Below are 27653 nucleotides of genomic sequence, written 5' to 3' on the forward strand. Positions count from 1 at the left end.
TGTGATTACTATGTCCAAGACGGCCTCCAACCATCGCATCACCCACAAGTCCCTCTGTGTTCACAAACAACAGGTCCAGCGGGGCGCCTTCCCTCGTTGGCTCACTCGCCAGCTGTGTCAGGAAGTTCTTTTCCACACACTCCAGGAACCTCCTGGACTGTTTCCTCTCTGATGTATTGTATTTCTAGCAGATATCTGGTAAGTTGAAGTGCCCCACGAGAACAAGGGCTAGCGATTGTGAGACTTCTCCCAGCTGCTTCCTCATCCTGCTTGGGTGATCTATAACAGATGCTCACCATGATATCTGCCTTGTTGGCATTCCCCTGATTCTTACCAGTAAACACTCAGCACTATTGTCACCATTAAGCTCTAGATAATCAGAACACTCCCTAACATACAGGGCTACCCCACAGCCTCTCCTTCCTTGCCTGTCCCTTCTGAAGAGCTTATAGTCATCCATTGCAGCTCTCCAGTTGTGCGAGTCATCTCACTGTTTCCATGATGGCAGCTATGTCATAGGTTTTCTGCTGCACGATGGCTTCCACTCCTCCTGTTTGTTGCCCAAACAGTTGCATCTTAAGTATGTCTTCGTTTACTGATAAGCGTCTGTCTCTTGGGACTGTGTTTTAAAACTTAAAAATATTTCCTGCAACAATTAATCTTGAAAAATGAAATGTATATGAAAGCATATGAACTTTTTATGTGAAAAATCTCCTACTTTTCCCAAAGCCCTGTGCAGGGTTTTAAAGCCATTGAGGATTTATGAGCTAACATTTTTTTTTCCACTTAGAAAATGTGGAGATAGACCTTAACAACCACTGCAAGATTAAGTTAGTTTTACTGTAGAAGGTCTTGCATGTTAGTGAGTTGCCTATTTAAAGTACTTACGAAAATTTTATTCAGTATTTATTGAAAAATGTTATGGCGCGTGCTCTCCAGTGTCAGAATGGAAAAAAAATGAGGGATGAGTAGCTGTTGGGGAAACACTTCGGGATCTGTTTAATTTGCATTAACTGAAACTGGTACTGTACGGTTAGGAGCAAGTGTTCTAGCATTTATTTTCCTGGGTTTCCTCTCATAAGCCATAACTTTTCTAAACATTTTCTAAGTGTGTTATTTCTCAGTCCTGAACCTATCCCCATTTGGAGATCTTTGGGTAAAAGTCAGACATGTTGGAGCTAGAAGAAAAATGTTCTTACAATATTGTCGTCCACAAATTCTGTTCCCTTTTTCGTCTTTTGCTATATGTGACTTTCTTTGTTACGTCAATTTTTATGGCAGTTGTTACTGCTGGAAATACTAGCAAAAATTAGCTAACAGTAACTGGTCTTTGTGTAGTGTGTTGGGTTTTTTTCTTTTGTATCTAAAACCAAGGTGTGTGTTTTAGTATAATAGCCATGTACCTTAACAAGAAAATATAGATGATAGTGCATAGGAAGAAACACTCCAACAAAATTCTAAATGCTTCTGCTTATGTGGGAGAGCCACAAAACATTAATTTACCATGATCACAAGGCGTCTCACAATCTCCTTCATAGATATTTTAACTAAAATATTAGAAATTTCAAGCAATGAAAAACACTTGAAAAGAGCTTAGAAATCCTCTGAACTCAGATGACTACAGAATGATTTTATGTGGTCAGCTGAGGAGGTAAATTATTTTTAGACCTTGCTGGTAAGCTCTATCCTTTCAGTGAGAGATCATCATCTGTGTTTTCATCTTATCATTCTCTTTCTAGAAGATGGTTTCTATGTGCTCCATTTGGTTCTGTATGTAAAAAGTAGAGATGACAATCAATGCACAAGATGGGAAATAAGTCAAAGGCAAGGAGGCATATACTGAATATTCATCCATCTCTCCTTTTGTTTTTAATTATACGCATTAGAAGCTTATTTCGTAATTACATCCCAGACTACATTTTATTCTTGGCTAACAACTGAGAATAAATCACTGTGCATCTTTAAATACTAGTCTGTGGGCTGTTTCTACAAGAGGGTCTCCAAAGCACATGTAATTCTAATGTACAAATACTATATTGTAGTTATCCTGAAATGCTTTTGAATATTGTTTCATAGTATTAGTGCTGCTGGAGAAATGGCATGTACGATAGAGAGGAGATGACTTTTTGTTGCTGTTGGATTTTTAAAGAGGTAATAGAGTAGCCATAAGAAAGATGCCATTAGTCATTTTCATAGAACTTTGTTATGCCTTCAAGAAAGTATGTTCAAAATACATTATCTCAAAAAGAATAGTACAAGGACATTGCTGCGTGTTAAACAAACCACAGCCCCTCCCCGCACTCCAAGCAAACTCAGTAGTTTATTTCCTTTTGAAGGAAGGGACACTGAAGATGTAGTCAAGATTAATTGCTTTTTCATAGCCTTCTGTGTTCAGCTTCTGATGCAAGATATTTTTATGTCATAGAGAAGACACAGTATACTTTCAGGGAAATTATTTGCGTGTCATTAAGACTGAAGGATAATGATAAAATGTTGGATGTGTCCAGGAAGGTGATCTTAGTTTGCAGTTGTATGTCTTCGATAATACAAATACATAAAACTTAATCTGGTTCTGAAGGGTCCTGGAGTCTTTTCCAGGTACCTACCCTGCAGGATTCAGAGTTCTGAGGTTTTAAAAATAGTTAGGTTAAAAAAAAAACCAAAAACAAACCCAAACCAGAAGACTGAAAAATCTGAGGCGGCGTGAGTACATATTAGAGTTCTGGAAGAGATTAAGATCCCATTGTTTGAGGATTTATAGATCATCATACACAAGGATTTTCCTTTGCACAGGTGGTTCTGTAGGTACCCATTGATGCTGCGTGTTGTGTCCCACTCATGTAAATCAACAGCAACTGCAGTTTGCCATTTAAGTCAGGCTTCCTGTTATTATCTCGCATTTTTTCTGCTCCTCCTTTGGTTTAACGGGACAGACCCAAAGCTTATAGTGCGTTTATGTATCATGGCAATTTTTCTTTTCTTATATTGAACACTTGACATTAAGTATTTCCAAAACCATCTAAAAACATTATGTGTAGGGATATCTCAGAATCTGATATTGTGGTGCTATGTTGGATTTTTTGGTGGTTTTGGGGATTTTTTTTTTTTCCTGCGCTAATATTTTGTTTCCACATGTACTAAAGGTATTTTTCATCTATTGAAGGAGATAGACTTCCATTCCAACTGTCTTATCTGGTCACATCTTGGCTGGTTCACCTCATTTAATTTTCCTTAAGCTTCATCTTCTCATTTTATTTCAATATGGCTTTAATTTCAATACAATCTATGTCTGTGATCTATGGGATTGCTAGGAAAATATGCTGTGTCCTGGTCATAGAAGTAATGGTAAGACTGAATAAAGGTACTGAGAATGCTAGTAGTGGGAATACTACCCCACAGAATTAAAACAAGAAAAAGAGCATGGAGAGTAATATTTGTTTAATGTCGAGAATTAAAGTATTAGATGTTACTTCTGCTATTCATTATAGCCATTACAGAATCTTATTAGTGAGTTGTTCAGAGGAAGGTATAGATACTGGATCAGTATAAGTTAATTAGGAAATACATGACTAATAGATGCAATGGCTGAACTATCAAGAAGCGAAAGATAATTATGACAACCTTGTGAAAGACAAAAAAACATTGATAAAGCAGTTTTTCTCACTTAGATTTCTTTTTTTTTTTTTGTTAAGTTGCATTTGTCAGTGCAGTAAGTAGCAAAAATTACTTTTAGTTCTGCTTTGCTAAGGAATGGGTCTGTATATTGTGTTTTGTCTTATGCTAGGTGTGTTACTGATGGCCAAGCTGACCTAAAGAATTTGCTGAGCCTGAGCAAATATCTCAGAATATTACTGCTATATTACTGAATTTCCTTGGGAAATGGGGTGGGAATGTGGCAAAATTAATTCTGTGCCCATGGCAAAAAAATAAAGTATTTATAGAAATAAGGTGTCTTCCTACTTTCAGATTTTTAAATTCCATTTCAGCTGAGAGAAACGAGCAGAAAATGAGGGTTCATTTGTGTTCATTAGTTTTGACAGGGATGAGCAAGTGAAAAGTTTTATTCCTTGCAGTTATTTGTTGTTCAGCAGTTCTTACCACTCTGGAAAATACGATGTTCAAAGTGCTCTCTAAGACATTGGTAGTTCAGGCCTAGTGTGACACATAATCTGTTGTCCTGCATCCTGAAAATGCAGTATCAGTGAAGAGAACAGGATGTCAGCTCTGCATCAGAGGATTTATCTACGAAAACGTTTTATTGAAGCCATTTTGTAGCCAAAAACATGGGAGAGTTTCTATTTAGATGAAGGGCCTCTCAATGTTAGCAAAAAGGGTCAATGTTAGCAAAACCATTCCCCTTCCTTGTTTGAGCATTACTTTTGTATTATTTTCTGTATTGAGTAGTGATGAAAATAAATTCTGTAGGTAAGTTGAGATCTGCAGCTGGCAGTGTGAGAGGTTTCCCCCCGATTTTGTAGCTGATCAAATATATTCTTAGCACTGATGAAGTTCTTCTGCTTCCTTGTGTTTGCTTTGAAAATGCATTATCCTCTCCCCTTCTGCCTTAGCTTAACTCCACTATTCTGCCTCATCACTGTGTGCTTATCCAGGCTTTCTGTTCAGCAATTTCCTAATGTAAAGTCTGTACAATCTCTAAATCTGTTGGAAAGCCAGTTGTGTTTTTGTGGTCAGTTTTTCATTCAATTACAGACCTTGTTTATCCCCTGAGTCATCATTTTCCTCTAAATTTTGTGATGTGTTCTATTTTCTTTTCCTCCTTATTGTAAAAATTGCGTGAATTGGGGGGGTGGGAGGAGGGTTGCCTTAGATGAATAGTGTCAGTTTATCTTGATGGCATGCTTCTGCTTACTAACTACTTCAAAATGCATCGTTTTCATCCAACTCCAGTGGGACCATTTTTTAGAGTATTGTTTTGGAGCCACTGTGACAGCCTCAGTTAAATGGTGAGTTTTAATTTGTTTGTCTAATGAAGATTAGGATCTTGGCTAATGACTACATAGTCATAAGTGATGATGCTTTTCCCTCCTACTCCCTCGTTGCTTAGAACATATATTAATTGTGCAGATGGTAGTGACTTAGCTATGTGATAGTTTGCTTTCTATCTCCTCTCATGACATTTACACCATGCAAAGAGGGTGTATTGCCATATCCTTATTTATGAAGATTTGTGATTCATCACCTGCCTTTTAAATCAAATACTAAGATTACATCTTGTTGCTGAGGCAGAATTTGGATGTGCACTTTCTTCTTTTAAGCACACCTGTGCCAAGCTTTGCCTGAAAAACCTTCGAGCAAATCACAGCCAGAAGCACTGAATTTTCATCTTCGTTCCTACTGACAGCATGTGAAACTTGCAGTGCCAGTTTTATGTGGGTAACTATAAGTCATTCCTTATGCATTCAAAAGATTCACAGACTTTTCAGTCTGTTATCTAGCCAAAACTTAATCCAAGGTTTACAGGTGTTTATGTTTCACTGCCAACGTTTTTTCAAATTACCAGAATTTGAGTGTGATTTGTGTGTGATGGAGAGTAAATACTTTTACTGCATTTTTTATTATTTTGCTTTTCTTTCTGACTCATACATTTTATACTTATGGTTTGCAAGAACCAACAAGAAAAATAATAATTTAGGCACAAATAATAAAGACATTTCCTTTAAAATTTCATTTCTTCTTTGATGTCATCTGTCTATCATGGCCATCCTACTCATCAGATTATCTACTATTACTTTTTTCACAGAATAGTATTGCCATTTCTGTGTTCAATCATCTTCTGTGTTTATTCTTCACTAAAGTCACTGATTTTCTGTATTTTACTTATAATTTAAAGGCTTGTTTACTTATCACTCCTGGGTTCCTGATCATTATTTGCAAATACGAGGACATGGGTTTGGTCTTCATGCTTTATTTTGCTCTTCATTTGTTTAGGAAAGATACTGTGTTCCAGGTACAGTGAAAGGAAGTTCAGGATTACTCTTTAAAAGTTATTTTTGTAAACTGGGAGAATGTTTTTTTTCCTATCAATGAGAGTTTTAGCTCTGGTGTCTCATTATCAAGTATATATGTTGTCTATGGCAATACAGGGATTAATACCTCTGTACTCAAAGCTGTTTGCAAGGGGAGTGGGCAAGGGCTTAATGAGCCTTTGGGTCCCAGAGGAGTGATGCTGAGAGAGAGGAGTGGCTTTGAGGGCTATGTTTGGCAACTGCCATGGCACTTGAGGTATAGACTGTCAGAAATGTGAATGGGGAAGTGACCTAAAAAGGAATAGAAAGGACCTGTAAAAAAATTTGATTTTCCTACGTACACAGTTGTAGGCTTGCACCCAGTCCATGACTTCTATTTTACCTAACAGAGAAGATGCAAAGGCTTTGCATAATACGTAGTTTGCCCTCCAAGTGAGGTGCTGGTGTTCTGAATTTCGGAGGCTGTCTGCTTTTCCAAGAGAGAAGTTGAGACCTTGTTAAGGCATTGCAGTCATGATTGAACCAGTTGACTAGAAAATTAGTATGAGTAAATGAAAAGCTGAGACAGATCCACTGCACCACAAACTTGCATGCTTTCAGCATCATAAATTTGAGATTGTTGACTGTTGAGAATTCTGAAAAGTACAGCAGTTTTGAGCAAGCCGGTTATCACCTCACTGTCTGTATCTCTGTGAAATGTGGATTACAATATAAGCAGATTCCGTCTAACTTCTGAAGGCCTGCTTCCTTTAGTGCAGTACTGATGTTTATATGAATAGTCTTCTTGTTTGTCAGCTTGGAGGAACTTCAGGGGAAAAATATTTGACCTTAACAAGAAAGTTATTAAACTGCTGACTTTATTTGCTAAATTTTTGGCCTGTGATTAGAAATGAGATTTACCACCTATAAGAGAGATTTTGCAGAGTCACTGGCCCTAGCTTTGGGTTAAATGAACACAGGTAATGCATGACAGCAGTGATGAATTCTGGTCAGTGCTTGAAAAATCTGAAAGTAAGTTTGTATGTGAAAGATTGAAATGTTGTGACACCAAAAAAAAAAAAACCAAACCCAAAAAACCCCACAACAAACCAAAACCAAACGGATCTTTCTTCCTGTGCAGCATTTAACTAGATGTTTGAGAATATATATTGTGAAATGAGAAGCATGCTGGGACTGGCTTACGTGAAACTCTTACCATTCAAGACATGGCAGAGATAATTTTGTTCTACTTTTCCATATTTCTCACTTGTGAAACCTGCTTGCCCGTAGAAGTGTGGCTGTTTCATTACACGGCATTCTCTCCTGCTGTTCTTGTATTGCAGGCAGTGCTGACCTGAAGTCCGTATCCCTGCTAAGACTTTTCTGTTGAGTTATTTTTAAAAAGCTCTTCAGACATCTTTCCCATAAGTATTATGCCTCATGGAAGGAGCAGTGCAAACTATTATTATCCTTCTACATTAAGAAAATTAAAAGACGTTCTTGCCAGCTGGTTAATGGAAACTATCATGTCCTCTTACCATGTTTTGATGTCAGGTAACAGTGGTGACATGGACATTCATAATGTGAAAAATAACATTTAAAAAAGATGCTTAGTGCTCTTCACAGTGAAGATCCCGCTGATAAAAACGAGATTTGACATAGGGGAACAAACTCAAGTTTTGAAACTCCTGCTTTATAAATGTGAATCCTAGGAAATATTTGTTTTGCTGCTGGAAATTCCCTCCTCTAAAGCCTATCAAACAGGCTGATTTTTGTGAGAAGTTGCCCACGTTTTGCCAAAGGGTTGGGGCTGGATGGCCATTGCTCCCATGCCTGGGCTCAGGAGTGGGTGAGGAAGTATAAAGGGACACGGCAGCCATCAGACTCACTACTGTGCCTCTGGGATGGCCTCTGTGCTGAACCTGCTGTGCGAATTATGCTTTCACCTTGTGGGTTTGTGTAGTTGTTCTCAGTCACCTCAAAGTACCTGTGCATTTAATCAAGTAAATGCCTTCCTGATGCTCTGAATTTAATTTACTGAGCTTCAGCATGTGTTGTCCTATTGTTTATGTATAAAAGACTTTTAAGTAAAGCATAGGAGTCATTTTAGAGATTAAAAAAAAAAAGGGAAAAGGAAAAAAAAGAGAAGAAAAAAGATGCCCTTTCTACAGCAAAATGATCACTTTAAAAACATCTCTGAATACAGGGAATGGCTCCAGGACAGGTCCGACACATCTCAGATAAGCACTTATTTTCTCATCAAACATGTATTTGCTGTGTTCAGGGTAGGTTTGATATTTTTCAGCTGACTCTTCATCCACCTCAAATGTGAACTAGTCATAACTTGTTTCCTGGAGAAAAGAAAGTCTCGTGTATAGCCAACGTAATGTGAAAAGCAATGGGGGACATGTTTTCTAAATTAAATTATAAAAGTACAGAATACGAAGAAATCCTTCATACATAGCCTAGGTATTGATTCAGCGTTCATAGCAGCATGAAGTGTTAAAATGCAGTTCTGGATATACAAAATGTTAAAAGTGATACCCACTGTCTACACAGTTATGTGGAAAGTAGAGACCTGATTAAACTGATTAAAATCAGTTGAACTCTTCTGATTTTCTTTGAGACTCAGGTCATGCTCTATCTGATAACAGCATTGTGCACAGAATCATCTCAGGCTGTTTGGCAGGTCAGAGTTAAGTATCTTCCAAATCTAATAGCTTTATTGATCATAAATGCAAATATCTGACTATAGAAACTGGTGGATCTTACTAGCATTAAAATGGAAAAGAAGGGACTTTGATAAGATTACTAAAGCTTGTCTTAAATGAATACAAATTTTATTTTTAAAAACCATGTTCTGCAGCAAAATATGGTAATCAGGGAGAAACTCCCTCTTTTTGTAGTGTATGGATTAGTGTTCTAACCCCTGAGATCTAGTAACTGAGAAGTTTCAAAGGTATTCTTTAAAAAAGCAGTTTCTGTGCAGCTTTTCTATTTAGATTTCTGATGTTCAGTGTTTTATATAGCTTAGCAAGCTTTCAATTCTTTTTGTCAGAAGTTTTTGGGGTGTTTTTACTGTTTCTGTTTGAAACAAAGTTATGAATGTTCTGAAATGAAGACAAGGAAGAGAAAGGTAATAACAGAACATCCGAACTTTGGCACAGGAAGAGATGTGGCCCTTGGGAAATGTTGTGGATTTCAGCAGGATAGCTGGAGTTAACTTAGGTGCCTGTTAATTGTAGTCATTAGGTTTAACTCATTGCTGAAGAAAAAACCCATGCTTCTCTCATGCATCCAGTAAACCCTTAACTAAAGTTGAATTGGTCTGAAATGTAGATACTGATTTGGAAGTGTTAAAGGAAAACATGGCTTCCCATTTTCAAAATAATGATGCTACTTTAATAATATATTAAAGTAGTAAGTGTCTTTGGTGTCTAAAATGGACCAGATATGAAATGGAAGATTGATGGTACGAGCCTAACACAATAGATGAGAAGAGCACTGAGGCCAGACATGACATCTGGAATGTGATAGGAGGCAGTTTTAAGTAATTCATTTATTCATTGTCAAAGGAAAAAAAAATAATTCTACTGGCTTAGATGTCATGTCAGTAGACCTGTCTGTCAGGGGAAAGAAAAGAGGGAGCATCATCAGAAATATCTGCAAAATGAGTTTTCTCCACAGATGTCTACTTGCAGATTAGCCTGGAAAAATATGAATATTTAAGAATCAAATGTGCAGAATAAACTGTTGGTATTTTGTCCAAATCAGACCTATCTTAAAGCATTTATATGAATAAGAAGGATCCTCTTCCTTTTCCAGCTCTCCATTGTAGCATTTAATATATATAAAATCAGCTGTATGTATCTTTTTGACCTTTCCTTTTCCCCACACTCTGCAGGAGCCTTACCTAAAGTTAATTGACGTTAATAGCAATCTGTCATTTGAAACCTATGCACTGTGAATTAGGCCTAAAAATATGTGCTAAATCTTTATTCATTGTCTTCAGTTAAATACTGTTCACATGGGAATAGTTGCTCAGACGGGGTATGTAGCTACAATGCAAATAGGTGACTTAATTAAAGACAGCTTAAACAGCCTCAGGTCCGGCTGTTAATTGGGGTGTAGAAGCCCCGCTGACACTCTGCACATATAGGGCTTAGGTGAACGGTGAAGTTCTGTAGCTTTATATCCCTAGGGGTTAGTTCTTAGTGCTCTCAGGATGCTTTACATAATATGTGTCTTTTTCATCTATGCTTGATAGACAGTACTTTAATACAAATCGTAATGAGCAAAAATTGGATTAAATTGTAGCCAATTTTAAGAATTGTGGTAGTAATTTTAAGTGAGCAATTTCTCTTCTATAATTTCAAAATATTGTTCTGGAATGGAAAAAAATGTATACTAGTATAAGACATTTTTTTTTTGTGTTTGCATACCCACTATCTGTATTTTTGTTATCCACCTGTGTCAGACATGGCATCTCAGTACAGAATTTGATATCCTGTCTGGCATGCATGCACATCTGCTTAGGTAACTTGGAAGAGTAAATATCATCACTAACACATTAATTGATAAATAATACATATTTTTAGAAATATTAAATAAAAATCTGTTCTACTTTTATAATAAATTTGTTATGTGCTTAACCAAAACCTTCTGGAAATACAAACGTCTCTGAAACAAAACTCATTTGATAGTACTGCCTTCCACCCACTTACTAGTGCAGCATCAGCCTCTTTCTGTAGATCGTGGCAGGCGTGTTAGGAGGAGTGGTTCATATGAAAAGTTAAAAGGAGGAGAACTAGTTGGAAGTAGTCTATGAGTAGCCACATTGGAATAAAGAATTTGATTGTTGACTCCTAATTGAGGTTCTGCTGCTGAAAGAATTTGGTCTGCATTAAAAATGTCTTTAGCCTCTGCGGTTCTGTGAGGTTTCAGCAACTAATGCCTGTAATGCTTGGATCTACAGGCCTTGCAGGTCTGTACTTGTACAAGTAGACTAGTGTGAAGTACTTGCTGTATGGTGCATGATTAACATCAGCATCAGAATTAAATTTTATTATAGGTGTATTGTTTGGTGGGGTTTTTTTCCCCTGTTTTTGACATCTAATTTCTTTGAGTGCTTTTGACCCTTTAAATTTCTCCCTGTTCTAGGGAAAATCTTTCTTACTTAACAATGATAAACTTGATACTGTTCAGCAATAACTAGTCTACGGACATGACAATTACTGCAGAAAGAACTGTTAAATCCTTCCCCCAAGGACTTGTCTGTAATTCCACAGTGCCCCTTTTAATTCTATGAGATGTTGCAGGTCGTTATGTATTGTGTCTGTTATACTAGTATCTTGAAATAGGCCCTCAGTACTGCTGTGCCTACACTCTTAAGTAAGTGCATGAGTTAACACAGTTTTGAAAACCGGCCATGCAAACTGTGTGCAGTGTGTATGATGTGCATCAGTCTAATTATATTTATTATTTTTTTCCAGTCATATGATGGTAACTTTTTGCTATAAAAACTAAAACCTAAAAAAACTTGAGATGATAGATATATTGTTAACATACGAGTTACAGACAGGAATTAGTAAATCAAATAATGTAAAGAAATCAGTTAAAAATAATTGTGAAAAATAAGAGTCTTCAGAATGAAACTGTATAGATCAGTGCTAGGTATTAATTGGTATCTCATGGCATTAATTTTCATCAGCTTTTGAATTCTGTGTTAAATCTGTAAACTGACTTAGGTGATGCAGCAGGGAAGTACAGTTCATGTCATTGATAATATAGAATTGTGTAAAATCAAGGATAACAAACTAGATGATAATGTAATACTTTTCAATCAGTGAAACTCATTTCTTGTTAGTCTATTTGGCAGGGATTGGAAATAGTTGGCTGCAAAAAAAGGGAAATATAACTGCAGGGAGAAGCCCTACAAATCAGAAACAGGGTGCATCAAGGAAGATTGATTAAGGACCATATAATATTTATTTTGTGACGTGTATATATGTGTGTGTGTGTGTGAATGTAGTTGTGTTGCTTGTCATTCATGATGCATATGAACACATAGTTAAATCAATCAGTAGTCTTTTTTGGTATGGCTGCCCAGTTGTGAACTTGGTTGAATTGCTCTAAATGTTTCAAAGGTATTTTTATTTTCTTCTTACATCATGCTTTCATATACTTGGAGACTCACTGTATATAGCAAGACAGGTACTTCCAAGGAATACTTAAAAATAGGTTTCCCATTTTCCTTTGTCTTTGGGTTGAATATGAGTCCTGAAAGATGTGGTTTTGAAAATATCAAATCATGAAGCTTGCAATCAGAAGTGGGGGCAGGGAAGACAGGGGAAGCAGGATTCCTGTTACAGGTGTAATATTACTTGTTTATTTTTAAAACCTTGTACACAGCCCCTGGAGATGCTGATGCTGATCAGGTGAGGATATTCAAACACGCTTGGATTTAGTGTTGCATGCATCGACGTTGTAGGTACAAGATTAATGGCAGCATGGACAGTCTCAGCCTTACTGAAATATAATATCGCTTTACTTTTTATTTTACCAGTAGCAGTGATATGTGTGTTTCTGAGCCCTGCAAAAACTGTCATGGGCTTCACAATCTATCACGTGGACTTCACACACACATCCCATTACTGCCACAGGGGGGTGAAGCATCACCACCCACTAACTACAAATACTGGTCGTTCAATATAATTAAAAGTGAAATGATACATTAGTGTCAACGTGCTTTTATCTAGCCAATGGTAGCATTAATATGTTAGCATAGTAGGTGTAAAGCCTGAGGGCACTACTTCAGATGCTTTGGAGATTTAAGATCATCTGTGTTCGTATTCTCTCTTTTATTGACAGTTGATATTACAGTGATATTTGAACGGATGTCAGTAGGGTGGAATTACGTATTTGGATTTGTGTCTCTTACTGTTCTTTAAATACCAGAGCAATGCTGAAATGTTTGTTTGCAAAGCAAGAGATATTGATCTTATGACAATAGTCAGTTATTTGGTTTATTATACTGAATGATTACAGTAGATTTAATCAGCTTGTTCAATAGCAGTGCAAAAAGGGGCAGTTTCTCATTCTCTTTTTTGGTTGTTGCATTCTGTTAGAAGAAGCATGAGGGCACAGGGAAAGTGGGGACAGCAAAGATTTTAGCTACATCAATGTGAAGGCCTTTCTGATGTGCTTAGTGACTGCCTGTGCTTTCAGCTCTCACCAGGAATAAAACAGAAAGATAGTGTTTTGTACAAGTGTTTGATAGTTGCTGACCTCTCTCAGGTGAAGAATAAAAGAGGTATCTGTTACCAGAGGTAAGGAGATCTAGTTTGCAAGAGTACTTCAAGGCATGCAGAGCACATTACAGCTGCAGCAGGTGACGTAACTGTGCTGTCGTGGGTTGAATTGGTCAGGATGAGCTCCCTTGTGACACAGGAGATCCGTGGCTCTTATTTTGGAGATCATTCGACAGGCTCTGTTTTCTGAATCTGAGTATCTGGTGAACGGCAGTTTCATTTTTAGACCTATTCAGGGAGAAGGGAATGGGAGAATATCTTCTTTGTCATCAACCTCTTTGTCATCAGTGAAAGCAGAATGGAAAAAAAAAAGAATCTAAATTTGTTTAAGTCTTGGTCGTAGATAGAGGCGGCCTAGAGTAATGCTATCTAGAAAGTTTACGTAAATGGGGCACTAGAAGTAGCCTGGACAATAGTCTTTACTTGAAGGCACCAGTGTTAGCACGCAATGCTGTGGTTGCAGGTCTGCTCAGAGGATTTTTTCCTTTACACGTTCTCTTTCATGGTGAGCAAATCACCCGTGGTTGATTGTACCAGTGACTTTGACATGCTACTGAAAAAGTTTCTAATGTGTTTTTGGGTATGTCTGGTTGTCTATAGACAGAAGGTAGAAGAAAAAATGAAGAGAGGTTAATCAAATACTTAATTGCTGGCAGTTCTGTTAGACCAGAGTGAAGTGGATAGATATGATACGATTGTGAGCTTTTTTTGCTAGAATTAGAAAGGTATATAGCAGATTGTTTAATGGGTGAAAAAAGTGTAGAAAGGAAGTGGTCTAATTGAAATCCTACAGTCACATAGGCAGTGCAACTGTCCTTGCATTCCAGTCTGTGTGGGTGAAAATTTCTAATCATAGTTGAATTAATGAGTCTATTATTCTACTATGCTTTACATCAGTTTGCCTTCATTCTGTTAACTGTCTTCCAGTTTAATTGCTTTTAAAGTGTGACTCCTGCTTTAGGACAGGGAGAGTTCATTTTACTTTTGTCTCAATTTTGTGAGGGTTAGAATTTTATGGATTGCTGCTTTGTATTGTAAAGGTTCTTTAAAGAAACTTAATAATTTCAGGTCTGCACTAGAGGGTTTATACTGACTTTTTTCTGTCTTTTTGGATCTGAGAGTAATTCTACTTATGAAGAATCCACTTAAATTTTTTATTTCTATTGACATTTCCCTGTGGAAAATGAGCCTTCTTATTCTGACTCACAAAAGCCAGAGGAATAGGAGCTCTGGGCTCTTATCTTACTTCTTCTGTAAGAATTACTAAATAAGCTGCAATCATAAAACTGAATGTGCCATTTCTACCGGAGATTGTTTTGACTTTCACATTAGGTTTTAACTTGGGTAGAACTTCCTTTCTCCAGAATGGTGAAAATACCTTCTACTCAGATGTCTCCCTGAATAGGCAAGTAATTGATAATATTCTTCGTGGCGTTTTTTGAGAAGAAGGGATTTTGCAGCACTGACTCTCTGTCACAGAAAGTGTAGATTAAGGACATAGTGAAGAATGGCATGCAGTTTCTGCATGAACTCATCATCCAGAGCACAAGCTCTTCACTAACAAAGGAAGATGCAGGAGCCACAGGTTGTGTAAACACCACTCAGATCTGCCTTGAAGGTGGTTTCCGTGAGGAACTGTGTCCGTCAGTTGCTGGAGGTCAACTACTGCAGACGTTTCAGGAGTGGGGAGGAGGAAGTTACGCACTATTTCCTAAGACTTATGCAATTTAACATTCACACAGGCTCCTGAGGGAAACAAGACAGTGTTCTTCCAAAGATAAGCATTGCACTATGGGGTGGTAGTGCTACTGTAGTTCTTATTCTCTTAAGGCATAAAAAGGTAGCCTGTGGGTAAAGTTCATACTATTCTACCTGCGACAATCTGTACTTCGTTATTTCTTCATTTTTAGCAGCAATATTAGCTGCACAATTTGTGCATTGAAGCAGTGAGTATTTTGTGGAGAAGATACTCCCTTTTTTTCCGTAGCTCTTCAATTGTTTAATTAAACGTTGCGTCTTTATCATCCTGGAATAAAAAAATGTTAATGTAGGGTACGTTCACAGTCCAAGATATTCACTAGAACTAAGCACCAATTATTTTAGGCACTGAAAATTGATTAAAAAGCCACCAAATCCATGTGTCTCCTTAGAAAGTTCTAGGTCTTCCACAGTTTCAGAGTCTTTATTAAATGTAATGTAATGTCAGAATTCTTAGTTATTTTTAAGGAGAATGCAATAAATTTTAATCTTCTTATACTCTCATGTATATAAAGTTGAGTTACTAGAACAATCCCACCTGAAAGGTTGTGAGAAAGGTGTTTTGTATGTTCTGAAATGTATTGAGTTATATAATTTTCTCTAAGAAATCTATGAATGATAAACTTTTTTCCTATTGAAGATGACACAACTGGTTTAAACCCATTTTGTATATATGATATATCTGTAGTATGCAACATGTCTTGGGTGGTGGCAGGATAAATTTTTAAGAGAAAGAAGCTGAAATAACGTTATTTCAGTGCTGACATTATCTGAGTGAAATAGACATGCGTTTTTTACAATCAGAATAAGGAACATGTATTGCAAAATATTTGAAAGTAAAACTTTCAGTTTTCCAGCAATGGTCATAAAGCAAAAGGACTATGACCTCTGTATAAGTGGAGGAGATGTACTAGCTCTTTATTCCAAGGTTGTTTGTTAGACACTGAGTCACTCAGCTGTTGAGTTCATATTGTTTCATTGTTCTGTAAATTCTGTAGTGTTTTAGCATTCTCCCTTTTATTTATTTTTATTTCTCTTGAAAGGGAGAAGTAAATGTTGAAAGACAAGGATGTATTTCCCAGTGATAAAATATTAAAACTATGAAGTGCTCCTCTGAGCATTTCTGTCATAGCTGCTGCATTGTGTTCTATGGGTGTTATCTTCTAAAGGTGCACATATTACTTCAGAGAAAAGCTTAAGTAACTTCAGTCTAAAGCTGAGGTTCTTGTACCAGAAGATTTTACTGCAGTGTGATGTGTGCTTTTTTGCAGGGATTTAAATTATGGACGTGATGTCGTGTCCGAGTTTTGGAGTCAGTGACAGGATAGTAGGCGATGCTGTCTAATTTCAGGAACAATTTAGAGCTATGTGTGGAAAGCTATAGCAGAAAATTGGGCAACATTGCATGGAAATCTCCAGCAAAATTCTGATTCTCCTGAGTCAGAATTCCTTTACCATGAAATAACAGCGAAATTATCCATTTTTCCATGACTTTTCCCAGCTCGCAATGCAGATGGCCCAGCAGACTATTCTTCAGCAGAGAAATGCAGAGCTACTTCCCAAGAAAGACTGTAGGATATAGATTTTAGTTTTCTCTTTAAAGTCTTGTATGCTGCTTTTACCAGCAATATAAACATCAAAACTTAGTGAGGTTGAAGTTTCTCTGTGTGTTCTGACTTGCTGTGTTACCAGCTACAAAACTTTTTTCCTGTCTCGTATTACATTTAGAAGATGCTTTAGCATCATATACTACTTATCCTTAACTTGTTTTATTGTTGTGCCTTCTAGCTTTAGCAAATACACTTAGTGCTTTCAGAGAGTACGTAACTATTCAAGCATTGCCCAGAACAGAAATAAGAGGAAAATATCTGTATGTCATTAGATAGCAGGTCCCACACAGAGGAAGAAAAATGAGCTAAGTTAGATCTTAGGTTGGAATACTTATGAAATGTTGAGAAGTGGTATTAGAAGAGAGCATATCACAGATTCTAGGTAGCCTAGGCATATCATTTCATCTCAAACTGAGACATCAACATCAATAAAACAGTTGCTATTACTGCTTCCTACAAAACTACACTGAGAAACTATATGCAGTTTACAATTGAAAGACTATAGCAGTCAGATTTTAATGATGGACTTGTAGAAATGTCACTATCGTTTACCCTTTGGTAAAGCCAACTCTTAACCTGTGATTGTACAAGGGAAGCTTATCTGTTGTGTGAATAAGCAGGAGGAGGAAGAATTCTGTGCATTCTATAATTAGCAATAAATCTATTTTAATTCAAAATTAAATCTATTAGTATGTTTAACAACCTTGACACATATATCTAAATCCACTATTATTGTTGAGGGGAGATTTATCACATTATGGTTTTGTTCCCAGGTTTCCACATATTTGAAATTGGTTCTGCTGGCTGCTGCTGCCACCAATGTTTTGAACTGTCGTGCAGGACTGTTTCCAAGAAGTAGAAGTGAACAGTGGGTTTAGCTGCAGTACATGGTTTCCATAACTAGTTCAGAGAGTTCGTGACTCCCAGTCAGTGTGTGCAGAGGATTCTTACAAAGTCCATGATGAAGAGATGCAGTCTGTTACAGAGCATGCTATCCTTGCAAGCTCTTTGGATTGCTCCTGATATTGTTAACGGGGTGTCATAGTCTGCCTTCAGATATGCAAATCTGAAGCAGAATCTCACACTGCTTGTGGCAGGATGTATGTGCATAGATTTAAAGAAAGAATTAGTCTTTGTATTTTCCTGGGCTTCAGCTCTGTCTTTGACTCAATAGGATGATGATCTGTCAGTACTAGAGTCGAGAGTGTTATATAGTTCTCATACTACCATTCTACTTGGAGGATCTATCTGAAATTGTCACCTCCTTGCTCATCATCTCTGTTGTGTCTGTAATCCTGTAATTACAGGTCAGTCAGGTTTCTATTGCTGCTTATTCCCCATAGCTTTGCAGAGCCACTGGAGCTACGAGAGATAACTGGATTCTGTCCATCGCCACGTATCATTAGCATTGCTCTCCTGCCTTTCAGTGCTGTTTTTTCTTCACTGATGATGTCAGAACTGTTTAAGTTGCTATTTTGAATTTCAAATCCCACTTGAATTTGTCAGACAAGCAAAATCTATGGGATTTTGAAAAACTGTCCCCTACATAGCATTGAAAAGTAAGAACTATTAGCACAGCTGGGGTAGTTTGTTATGGGTATTATTTCCTGCATCACTTTTAAGTTTGGAAGTGTTACAAAAAGTTCTTCATGGACTTCAACATTGGCATGTGAAAGGAACAGTGCCAGTTTCCAGCTCTTATTTGAATCATAGAACCTCCTCGAAGGTTTTGAGACAAAGGCAGATTTTCAGATTTCTCAGAAATAAGTTATCTGAATTATTTGGAATTACTGACAGCAAACTTTACTTTCCCCACAAGTTAGTTGTGATGCAGTTTCTTTTGCACTGTAGCTGTGCTTGTTTTGACACATGTTTTCTTTAGGTCTTTATTTGGTCAGTTTAGTGCTTCAGGGTTTGCCTTTTTTTTTTTTTTTTTTTTTTGGTGCTCCATCATCAGTCTATGTTCAAAGTGTAGATCCTGAAAGAGGAAGCTGAAGACTGGTTTACATCGTTAGGAATCATAAAACAAAGTATCACAAGGTTTCTCTTTCTTTAGCAGCAGATAAAAAGATTAGTGTATGAGACAGTTCTGTAATGTGTTTCATTTCGTAGAGCGTTTCTCTGAAAGCACTGTTAACTCTGTTACCATCCCTAATGTAATGTGTTGAGTCACAGTGTTTTTTTAAAAACTTTCACTTTTTCATTGTTTGTTCTCAAGGTGACATTATGCAAAATACAATGTTATATTTTGTGCACTAGCCCAGGCTATATAAAAAATGGTTTTTTAAATTCTTTTCTGAAAATTGAAATAGCTTTGCTGTGGGAAACAGGCTTTATGCCTGTTTCAAGTATTCCTAACTGCTATAATAAACTGCTGTTTCTTCCTCTGTCTGAAAAGGTGTAGGTCATGTGTCTGGACTTTAAAAGTATTCTGAGGTGGTAATTCTTGCATGCTCTTGCATTGGCAATTTGATTTAGCTACTCACCATGAATTGCAAACCATTAAGATTTATCAAAAGGTAGTTTTGTTGTTTAAATAATTTGTAAGACGAAAGAGAACTTTTTCTACTTTACCGTAAATCTGAGAAAAGTTAGAGTAAAAAATGTGGAGGAGGTACAAAGAGAAGAAAGGACAGACTTATTTTATTTCAACAGATTTGCATTACGGATAAGAATGAACAAGTGAGTTGAATTAAATACATTAATCAAAACTGCTGTTTTGGCTTGATTAAAACTCTGCTCTACCAATCATTTTCATTACTGTGCCCCTTTCTTTTTCTTTACTTTCTGATGAGGTAATGCACTGTGTCTTTTAATAATTTGATAATGTTCCCTACAGAGCTTTTATCCTAGCTGGCTGCAGCCTTTGGCCCCTTTTGTGATATCTGTAGCACCCAAAAATCGTACTGAAGATATGTCAGAATTGTGAGTGCTCAGCTCCACCATCAGTATGAACAGACACTTTGCTGAGGGTAGCATGGGTGTGGTTTTGTCTCTGTGTTGAACCCTCTGGTCTGCTAAACTCTGCAGGAAGAATGTGTTTAGTGCAGAGAAAGGTGTTAGAAAACTTAGTAGTCAATCACGTTAGTATTTACCATGATTCTTTTGTGCACTTAAACTGTGGCTGTAAATCTATGCTCCTGCCTTTTCCACTGTGAACAACCAAAATTCTTCTAAAACTCATGACTATAATATACACATAGATATGGAAACACTGAGGGTGTTAAACAAAAAAAATCCAACAACAAACCTTCTCACCAAAAAACACGACCAAACAAAAACCATGACCTGTAATTTTTTTTCTGGTCTCCCTCCACCTTTCCTGAAGTTTTCCCCAAAATAATCAATCTTACATTGATACTGGAACAGGACATTTTCTTTTATTTTCCTTCAAATTTTAAAATAAGAAACCAACTATGAACTGCCAAGAGTTTTTTGGGGTTTTTTGTTGGGTTTTGGGTTTTTTTTTTTAGCAATGTACACTGCTGCTTGCTCCATTTCCATTTGCTATCAACAAACATATATTCCTCAGCAGTCTGGTTTTCTTAAAAGCTGGAAGATTTCCATTGAAGGGAGATGAAGGATTCTTTTCCCCTGCTTTTGTCCACTCCGGGAAGCTTTGTTTTGAAGCATCTGTGGTGACCCGTGCTGATTGAAAACAATATGTTTTCAAAAGCAGTTCTGTGAGTACCCGTGTAGTGACTGAAGAAAGAACTTAGTGCCGAAACGTGTTCCTTTTCTCTGAGCACCCAATACCTATGAATGATCAAAAGGTAAAATTAAGGGATCTTGTCTAGATGGACGAGAAGGACGTAGGACTTACTAAGCGTTTATAGGAATAGCTTGCCCCTACTTTTGTTCTCTTTTCTTTGAAGAAATTTACAGGGTTTTCTTTTTTTTTCTGGAAATGACAGTAAAGCATTCTTAGTACAGAAAGGATGCTAATGGAAAGATGGTATACCTTCAGTGTTTCCTGAGTGCCTCGCAAAAAGGGTCGCTGGAGCCAATTTTGAGTGAATTTTGAGCCTCTCTCAGGCAACTGTAGTTTTCTACTTCTAGCAAACTCTTATTGTGTATATAAGGAGAAAGAATGAGGTCCATCAAATGTAAGTGTCTTGTTGGCAGATCGGAGAATGTAAAAAAAAGTTTTTAAAACGGTTATTTGAACAGTCTGAATGTCTACTATGAAAGGCCAGGAACCCTCATGCAGGGGGATGGGATTCTGAGAAGAAACCTATTGGTCACCCAGTCTCTCATGAGTACCATGTAAAGATGTAGCTGCTGATCCTCTCAGGTCATGTGGTGTCTGCATGTGCTGTGGGCACTTCATCTACCCACTTGGGTCCCATTTTGGAGGCACACCCACATCTTCTTGGATTTTACGATTTAGCTCAAATCATTTGGTCAACCTTAAACTGCAAGAAGGCTTGTACTGTTGACTGCTGTGCAGTGCTCTCATTTTTCTGCTGGTGTCAAAGCAGATTCCCCAGATGCAGTTGGCCAGTCAGCTGTACTTAACACACAGGAGAAAATCCTTGTTTCTCTGAGAAGTCTGTATAAATCAGCAGACTCTAGCAGCTGTATGAGAAGGGCTCTTACCAGGTAGAGGGGGAGAGAAGAAAAGCTAGAACCCTCTCAGCTTATGCACTAAATACACACATGGATCTATGTGTAGTATGTGCAGGGCATACTATTTTGACTGTTGGCAGATTCCAAATTGTAATATTTTTTTAATTGCTACAGAGTTATATAATTTGGTCTCTGGGGTGGGGGAAGATTAAGAATTGATTTTTATCTAGACTTTAAGAAGACTTGATGGGAACACAGTTAATAAAATACTACTGAGAATTGTGCCTTTGTTCATATTCATCTTGGGGTCATATTCCTCCATGATGTTTATCAGCAAAAGATGTATTGATGGTACAGATGTTTCTCTCAACATCTAAAAGGCATGCATGACACATGTTAATGTTAGTAGGTTTGCTGAAATCTGGAGGCACAACTATGGTCTAAATGTTTTGGGAAAATGTCTCTGAAAATGTTTGCTTTCTAACATGAAGATAAAATAATACTTCATTTGCAAAGTACTATTGAACAGAAGAAAGAAGAATTAAGTTTCAGGAAGGGATTAGGGTATTAACCCAGCATATGAAGTATGTTGTTTTTCACTATTCCTCTTTAGATTTCCTCTGCCACCTTTCTTTGAGCCTTTCCTTTTTGGCTTCAAGATCTCCACTATAAAATGAAATACTGCTATCCTAGTCGTGCTTCATTTTGTCAGGATAAATTGGTCGATAATTTTTAAAGCTTACAGTACTGTGCTAATGGTGTGTAAAGGGGAAGCTCTCTGCTCACCCACCAGACTGACATAACCTTCTTAGAGCAGCATTAGTTACATGTAAGCAGCAGACACAGTATTTCAGTAAAAATAGGCAAGAGTGTCAGTTGTGTAGACATATATTTTCTTCCTTCAACTATGTGTGATCAAGGAGAGATTGGAACAAGACACATTAACAAGCTCTTCTGTTTCCTTCCTAGAATTACAACAACAGCTGCTTGTATGATGGACCTACGGAGATATCCGCTGGATGAGCAGAACTGCACGCTGGAGATTGAGAGCTGTAAGTACTTCTGCAAATCCTACTTATTCTGTGGTCAACTGCTTCAGAGTTTTTATTTCTGTCCTTTTTTTTTTTTTTTTTTAATTTTTTAACATGCTACTAACCTAGTTGTCTTTCTGTCTGATGACATTTAGATCCTTGTAAACACATGCAGAAAAAATAGCTTTCCAGATGGATTAGTAATTTGTGGCACAAGGATTAGCAAAAGTTATTCTGTGTTTTGATGGACAATTTACAGCTTTAAAAGTCTCATTGAAATGCCTTGTTGGAGTTCATGTGAGGAGCATGAGGATTATTATCAGTTCTTTATCCTCCTTTACTGCTGAACTGTGGCAGCTTGTTTCCATTTATAAATGATGACGAGAGGTTAGAATTGTCCTTGAAATAGGTGTGTTGTGTTTTTTATTTCTTTGGGTTTTGGAGGTTTTTTCCCTAACCCCTGTGCTGTAGTTAAACTTTCAGTGCATGCAATGCAGTCTGTTATATGTACTGATTTAACGGCTGGTGTCTCTGTCAAACTTTCTATGTAGATAAAACACGTGAAATAAAATTTGCTGAAAAATCTTCAGGGAAACGAAGTAAATCAGAGAAAAACCAATTAACGATCACTTATAGAGGCAATGTTGCAAGCATGCATTGTTTGACACTCAGTTAAGATCGTATCAGCACTTTGAAGATACGTTTCCTTTTTCAGGAGAACCATAGGTAATTCAGCTGTGGTGTATTATTAAGTTGAATTTGGCAAGCAAAATGGAAATTAATGACGTGTTTTAATATATATTACACAAAAGTATATGTATTTTTAAAGTATCTTCTGTATTATGAAAGATTATGTGGTATTTCTGTGTGCGCTGAAGTACAAAATGACAGTAGCTTGTGCTACAGTCTGGTAAGAACTTGGTACAGCTGAGCTTCTTTCTCCTATTTTAGAAAGCATTTAAGAAAACGCTTTAAATTTGTGTCCAGGTTTCATTCATTTTAGTGTAATTTAGATACACCAAAATCCTTTCCTGAATTAAACGTGTGACACTGCTGTCTGAAATATTTTACACACATAAAATAAGCAGTATGCGTCTTTATCATTAAAGTTCACCCTTTCTGTATACTGACATACACAAGCAGCAAATGTGGTGACGGACTTTGCTCTTTTGAGAATGAATAAAATATATTTTTTTTATTTGTTTGGTTTTTTTCAGTTCCTAATATTTTCTGTTGATGGCATTTGATTCAAATTTTTGTACCTGCAGCCTTTTACCAGTGCAGTTGGCTGATTTTAATGTGAGAAAACTACTGGCATAGCTGTATTCACATTTACAGAGATTTTTACTGAGAATGTGGCTTGTTATGCTGGTGTCTTTTAATTGTTGTTGTAGCAAGGACCTGGAGTTTTTCTTTTTTTCCAATTTTGTGTGTAAGTTGGAAAGCTGGAGTCAGAGGACCTCCTTTCACTCTACAGTGTTGTTTAAACAGTCAAAAAAATCTTGGCATTTCTCTGCATTGCTGAGATGCCTGAATCTTCTTGGGATTCACAAACTAGATATCCCCTGCCTGTCATGCTTGCAGGACCCGCTCTGGGAAATATTCCCAGTAAATACCTCCCAGGTTAGTCATTATGGAAAACCAAAAGTTAAATTATGTCCCAGCTTCTCAGTGAGAGCACGTGTTCTTGTTCAGATTTGGAATATGGGACCTCTAGGTTGCAATTTCCCTTTAATCTGATTAGGAGTAAAAGTTTGAAGTCAAATCAGTTATCTTTCAAGAAACAGTCCTGGAAAACAAGGTATTAGCTCTCAAAGTTGTTGTTCTGCTTGGTATGAAGAGCACAGTACTCATTGTATCGTAGAAAGGGTAGGAGTTTAATTTACCATAGTGGTTAGGATGCTTGTAAGAGAGCTCCTTTGTGGATATATTAACTCTGTTACAGCATCACAAAAGTAAAATGAATTTAAATCAGGATACTGTATATAGCTAGCCTGTCTTTCATTGCAGTAACAAAGACCATTAAAGAATGTGGGTAGAAGAGATACTTGAGCTGTGTTTTGAAACAGTTTTATGCTGCTTTAGAACATTAAGGGCCTTTATATATGTCATTCTGTTCAGGTAAAAACCTGAGCCTGTCTAATCTTTATGAATTGCTTCAGACAAAAATGCTGGTAGGTAGACAGAGTGGATAAGATTGAAAGTGACTTCAGAGTCATTCAATGCAGGTACACAAGTCATAATCACTTCTTTAAACTGGTTAAACTGCATGCTAAAAGTAGCTTGATTTCTTTCCTGGAACAGTAAAATAAGGTGTTTCTCTTCCTCACTCATTTTCCAGTAGTGGATTCTAGCTTTAGGTAGAATTTTTTTTGCTTAGTACTAAGAACACGTGACTTGGCATTTCATAACACTGTTCACATAAATCAATGTTGTTATTATTGCTACGGTCCTCAAGGTTATCCAGTTGTTGCTATATTTGTTCTGATCATCTTTTGTCTTAACAGTTCCAGCAGATTTTGTTTCATTAGAAATTTCATTAACTCACAAATACTGAAGCCTATTAATGCCAAGAAGGAAGAGCTTTGCTTATAATCATTCTCTGTACTGAGCATGATCTATTCTGTTGGTGCAGTACAATTTCCTACACGCCTTTTATATATCTCTACTAATTGTCTGTTCTTAGATAGTCCTATATCAAATGTTTTAATGAAGTCCAGGTTAGATATACTTTAAAAAAGGAGTTATTGTCTAGCCAGATCCTTTGAGTTAAGTCATGATAGATTTTTATCCCATTTCCATGTATGTTGATATCTCTAATGTCCTTCCATTCTTTCTCTGTTTCTTGCCCTCATCCTGTTATTGATGCCAGAGCTGACTGGCTTCTTAGCTGCCTGGGTTACTTTTTCCATGTGTCATTGTCTTTACTGAAATTTGTGGCCAATATCAAATTTTTGTTAATCTAGATATGCATAAATCTAGATTAATTTTCAAACTTGACATTATGGTGCAAAAGGTTTATATGTAAAATATAAAAAAAGAAATGTGGGAGGTGATATAATCTATTGAGATACAAGAGGCAGCATTTTTCCTATTTCAGTTTAAGGTATTGTTAGGGAGATTAGATGCTGAAAAGTGTAGGAGAGGACTGTTCAATTTTCAAAAAGTATCAGTTTTGAGGACTGAAATCCTGTTTTTCATGTGTAGCTAGTTATATCTCTGTGATCATTTTTTGCTTTGCTCATACTTAAAGGGCAGAAATCTGAGTGTTCAGGTTTGCTATGATGCTTCTAAACCTGTAGGCCATCTTTTCCAAGGGGGTCTAATCTGAGGTATTCTGCTTTTCTTTCTTTTGTTATTTCCCAACACACTGAATAGCAGGGTTAAAATACCAGAGGGAAATCAATTTTCCTGTGCATTCATTTCTTAGTTTCCCAACTTGCAGGCACAGAGAGCTTTTTTTTTATTTGAATATTGACTTTACTCAGTAAAATACCTCTTCTTTCTGCTTTCTACCTTTGCCACTGCAGTATGCATTGCTGAGTTTCTGATGATACTTTAGAATAATTTTGTTTCTCTGCTGTTTCCTGCCTCTCTGGAGTTGTAACTGTTGAAAGGAATGTCTCAGCTAATCAAGACTAGTGAGAGCTCAAAGGCAAAAAGAAGTATAAGGCACTTTGAAGAATACTTCGTATACATAAAAACAAATAAAATATCATATTGCACATCTTCTAGCATAACAGAGAGAAATGATAGTGATTATTTTGAATATCTTTAAATGTAATAATTCAAGATTCATCCAGTACATTTGGACCTTTGTCCATTTCAATTATTTGGTGCCACATAAAGACAAAAATTTACTTCAGCCACTTCTTATCTCGTTTATATTGTATTTGTCATAGCTATATTTATGTTATACTGAGGTATAATTCAGAAACCGCTGGCCTTGTGACAGTGATTTTTTTTTTTTTTCATTTCTTTGTTGCTGTGGATAAAACAAGAAAGCACCGAGTTTCTCCTTAGAAGCGTATTCTCAGAAACATTTTCCATAGTGTATTAAAGATGTGGCATTAAAAGAAAGGGCATTAAAGTCCTGCTGTCTGACGCCTTACCAAACAGGGAGCTTGCCACTCAGGCATACTGACCAGGGAAAAAGGGCAGAGTGAGAACAGCATGCACAGACGGCGAGGAAGGACTGCTTTGCTGATGAATGAGAAATAATTGCTTTCAGGACATTTCATTTATATAACAGCCTGGGGTGTTTGGATCAGAAATCAATAGATATTTTTTTTTCTGCTTCATGACAAAAAGGCCACAGAAGCACACCAAGATAAGTTAAAAAAACTTCCATTTGATAACAGAATCTAGAAAACGCCAGAAAGAACAGAGGCAAAAGAATATCGTTCCTCCCAGTGGCAGTGCAGCCCAGTATCAAACACTTCCTAATCAGATTATCTGAAAGCTCATCAACAAGAGAAACAGAAGTCATCTTTGTGTGCTCAAGGTGACTTTACAAGCACATTTAAGGCACTAAGAGGAAAGCAAAGATGCCTTTTGCTGAAGCCTTGAGTACTTTGCAGATGGCTGCTCTGGCCATCGATCAAAGCTGTAATCAGGTCACACGGGACAAATGGTAGAACTGCAGGAGCCGACCAGGCAAGGCTTTTCTGGGTTAGAGGCAAATATGCTTGATGCTAGGCAAGAGACTGTGCTGATCCCCAGGGAGTGGGGTGTTCAGCAAAGGAGGACACCATGGGAACGTGTCACTTCCCACAGTTACAGAGTAAGTGGAAAGCTAAATGCATGATGCTTGGGCCGCTGAAGGTTAAAAACTTAGTAGTGGTTCATTTTTTAAAATATTTTTGTTTGTTTGTTTCTTTCCGTTTCTCAAGTTTACTGTGTGTCCTGTCCCCTTTGCCCCTTTAGCTAAGTCTGTTTTGCACAATGGCCCTTGTACAGGGAGGATATTCTTCTATCAGTAGAAGCTGACCTTTTCAAAGTGCCACTTTTTCCTCCTTGTTCATCATCTCTATGTTTGGATGTCTTAATTTGGACAATTCAACCTGTACAGCATTCTGTGGGGGGAAGAGACACAGATTGTTTAGCAAAGAGTGATGATTTCCACCTTTGTACCCACACTGTCCATTTCAGCAACATCAGTTTATAGTGTGGCTTCCTTGGGACAGTTACTTCATTCTTTATTTGTCCTTAGTAATTTCATCTCAAGTGTGTCGAGAAGAGGTATAATTTCAGTGGCATAACACACACTGGGAATGAACAGGAAATCCTTGACTCCTCTTCAGTGTGTAGATAGGATGATTCAGTAAAAGCTAAAAATAACCGAAACAGTAGATGATCTTCTGGCTAGTCTGAAGAAGGGCAGGAAATTTAGACTAACCATTAGCGCAT

The 27653-nt window shown here is 37.1% G+C and overlaps 1 protein-coding gene across 3 annotated transcripts in view; it reads left to right on the forward strand.

Moving 5' to 3' along the window:
- The window catches only part of GABRB2 (gamma-aminobutyric acid type A receptor subunit beta2), a 165998-nt gene that overhangs the window by 74034 nt on the left and 64311 nt on the right, over positions 1 to 27653 (forward strand). For all 3 annotated transcript variants that reach the window (XM_086471273.1, XM_086471272.1, XM_086471274.1), the window contains exon 5: positions 22183 to 22265. In XM_086471273.1, the coding sequence (XP_086327399.1) occupies positions 22183 to 22265 (83 nt within the window). The remainder of the gene's footprint in view (positions 1 to 22182; positions 22266 to 27653) is intronic.

Source organism: Leptosomus discolor, chromosome 10 (assembly GCF_034619465.1).
Source record: "Leptosomus discolor isolate bLepDis1 chromosome 10, bLepDis1.hap2, whole genome shotgun sequence".
NCBI classification, from domain to species: Eukaryota; Metazoa; Chordata; class Aves; order Leptosomiformes; family Leptosomidae; genus Leptosomus; species Leptosomus discolor.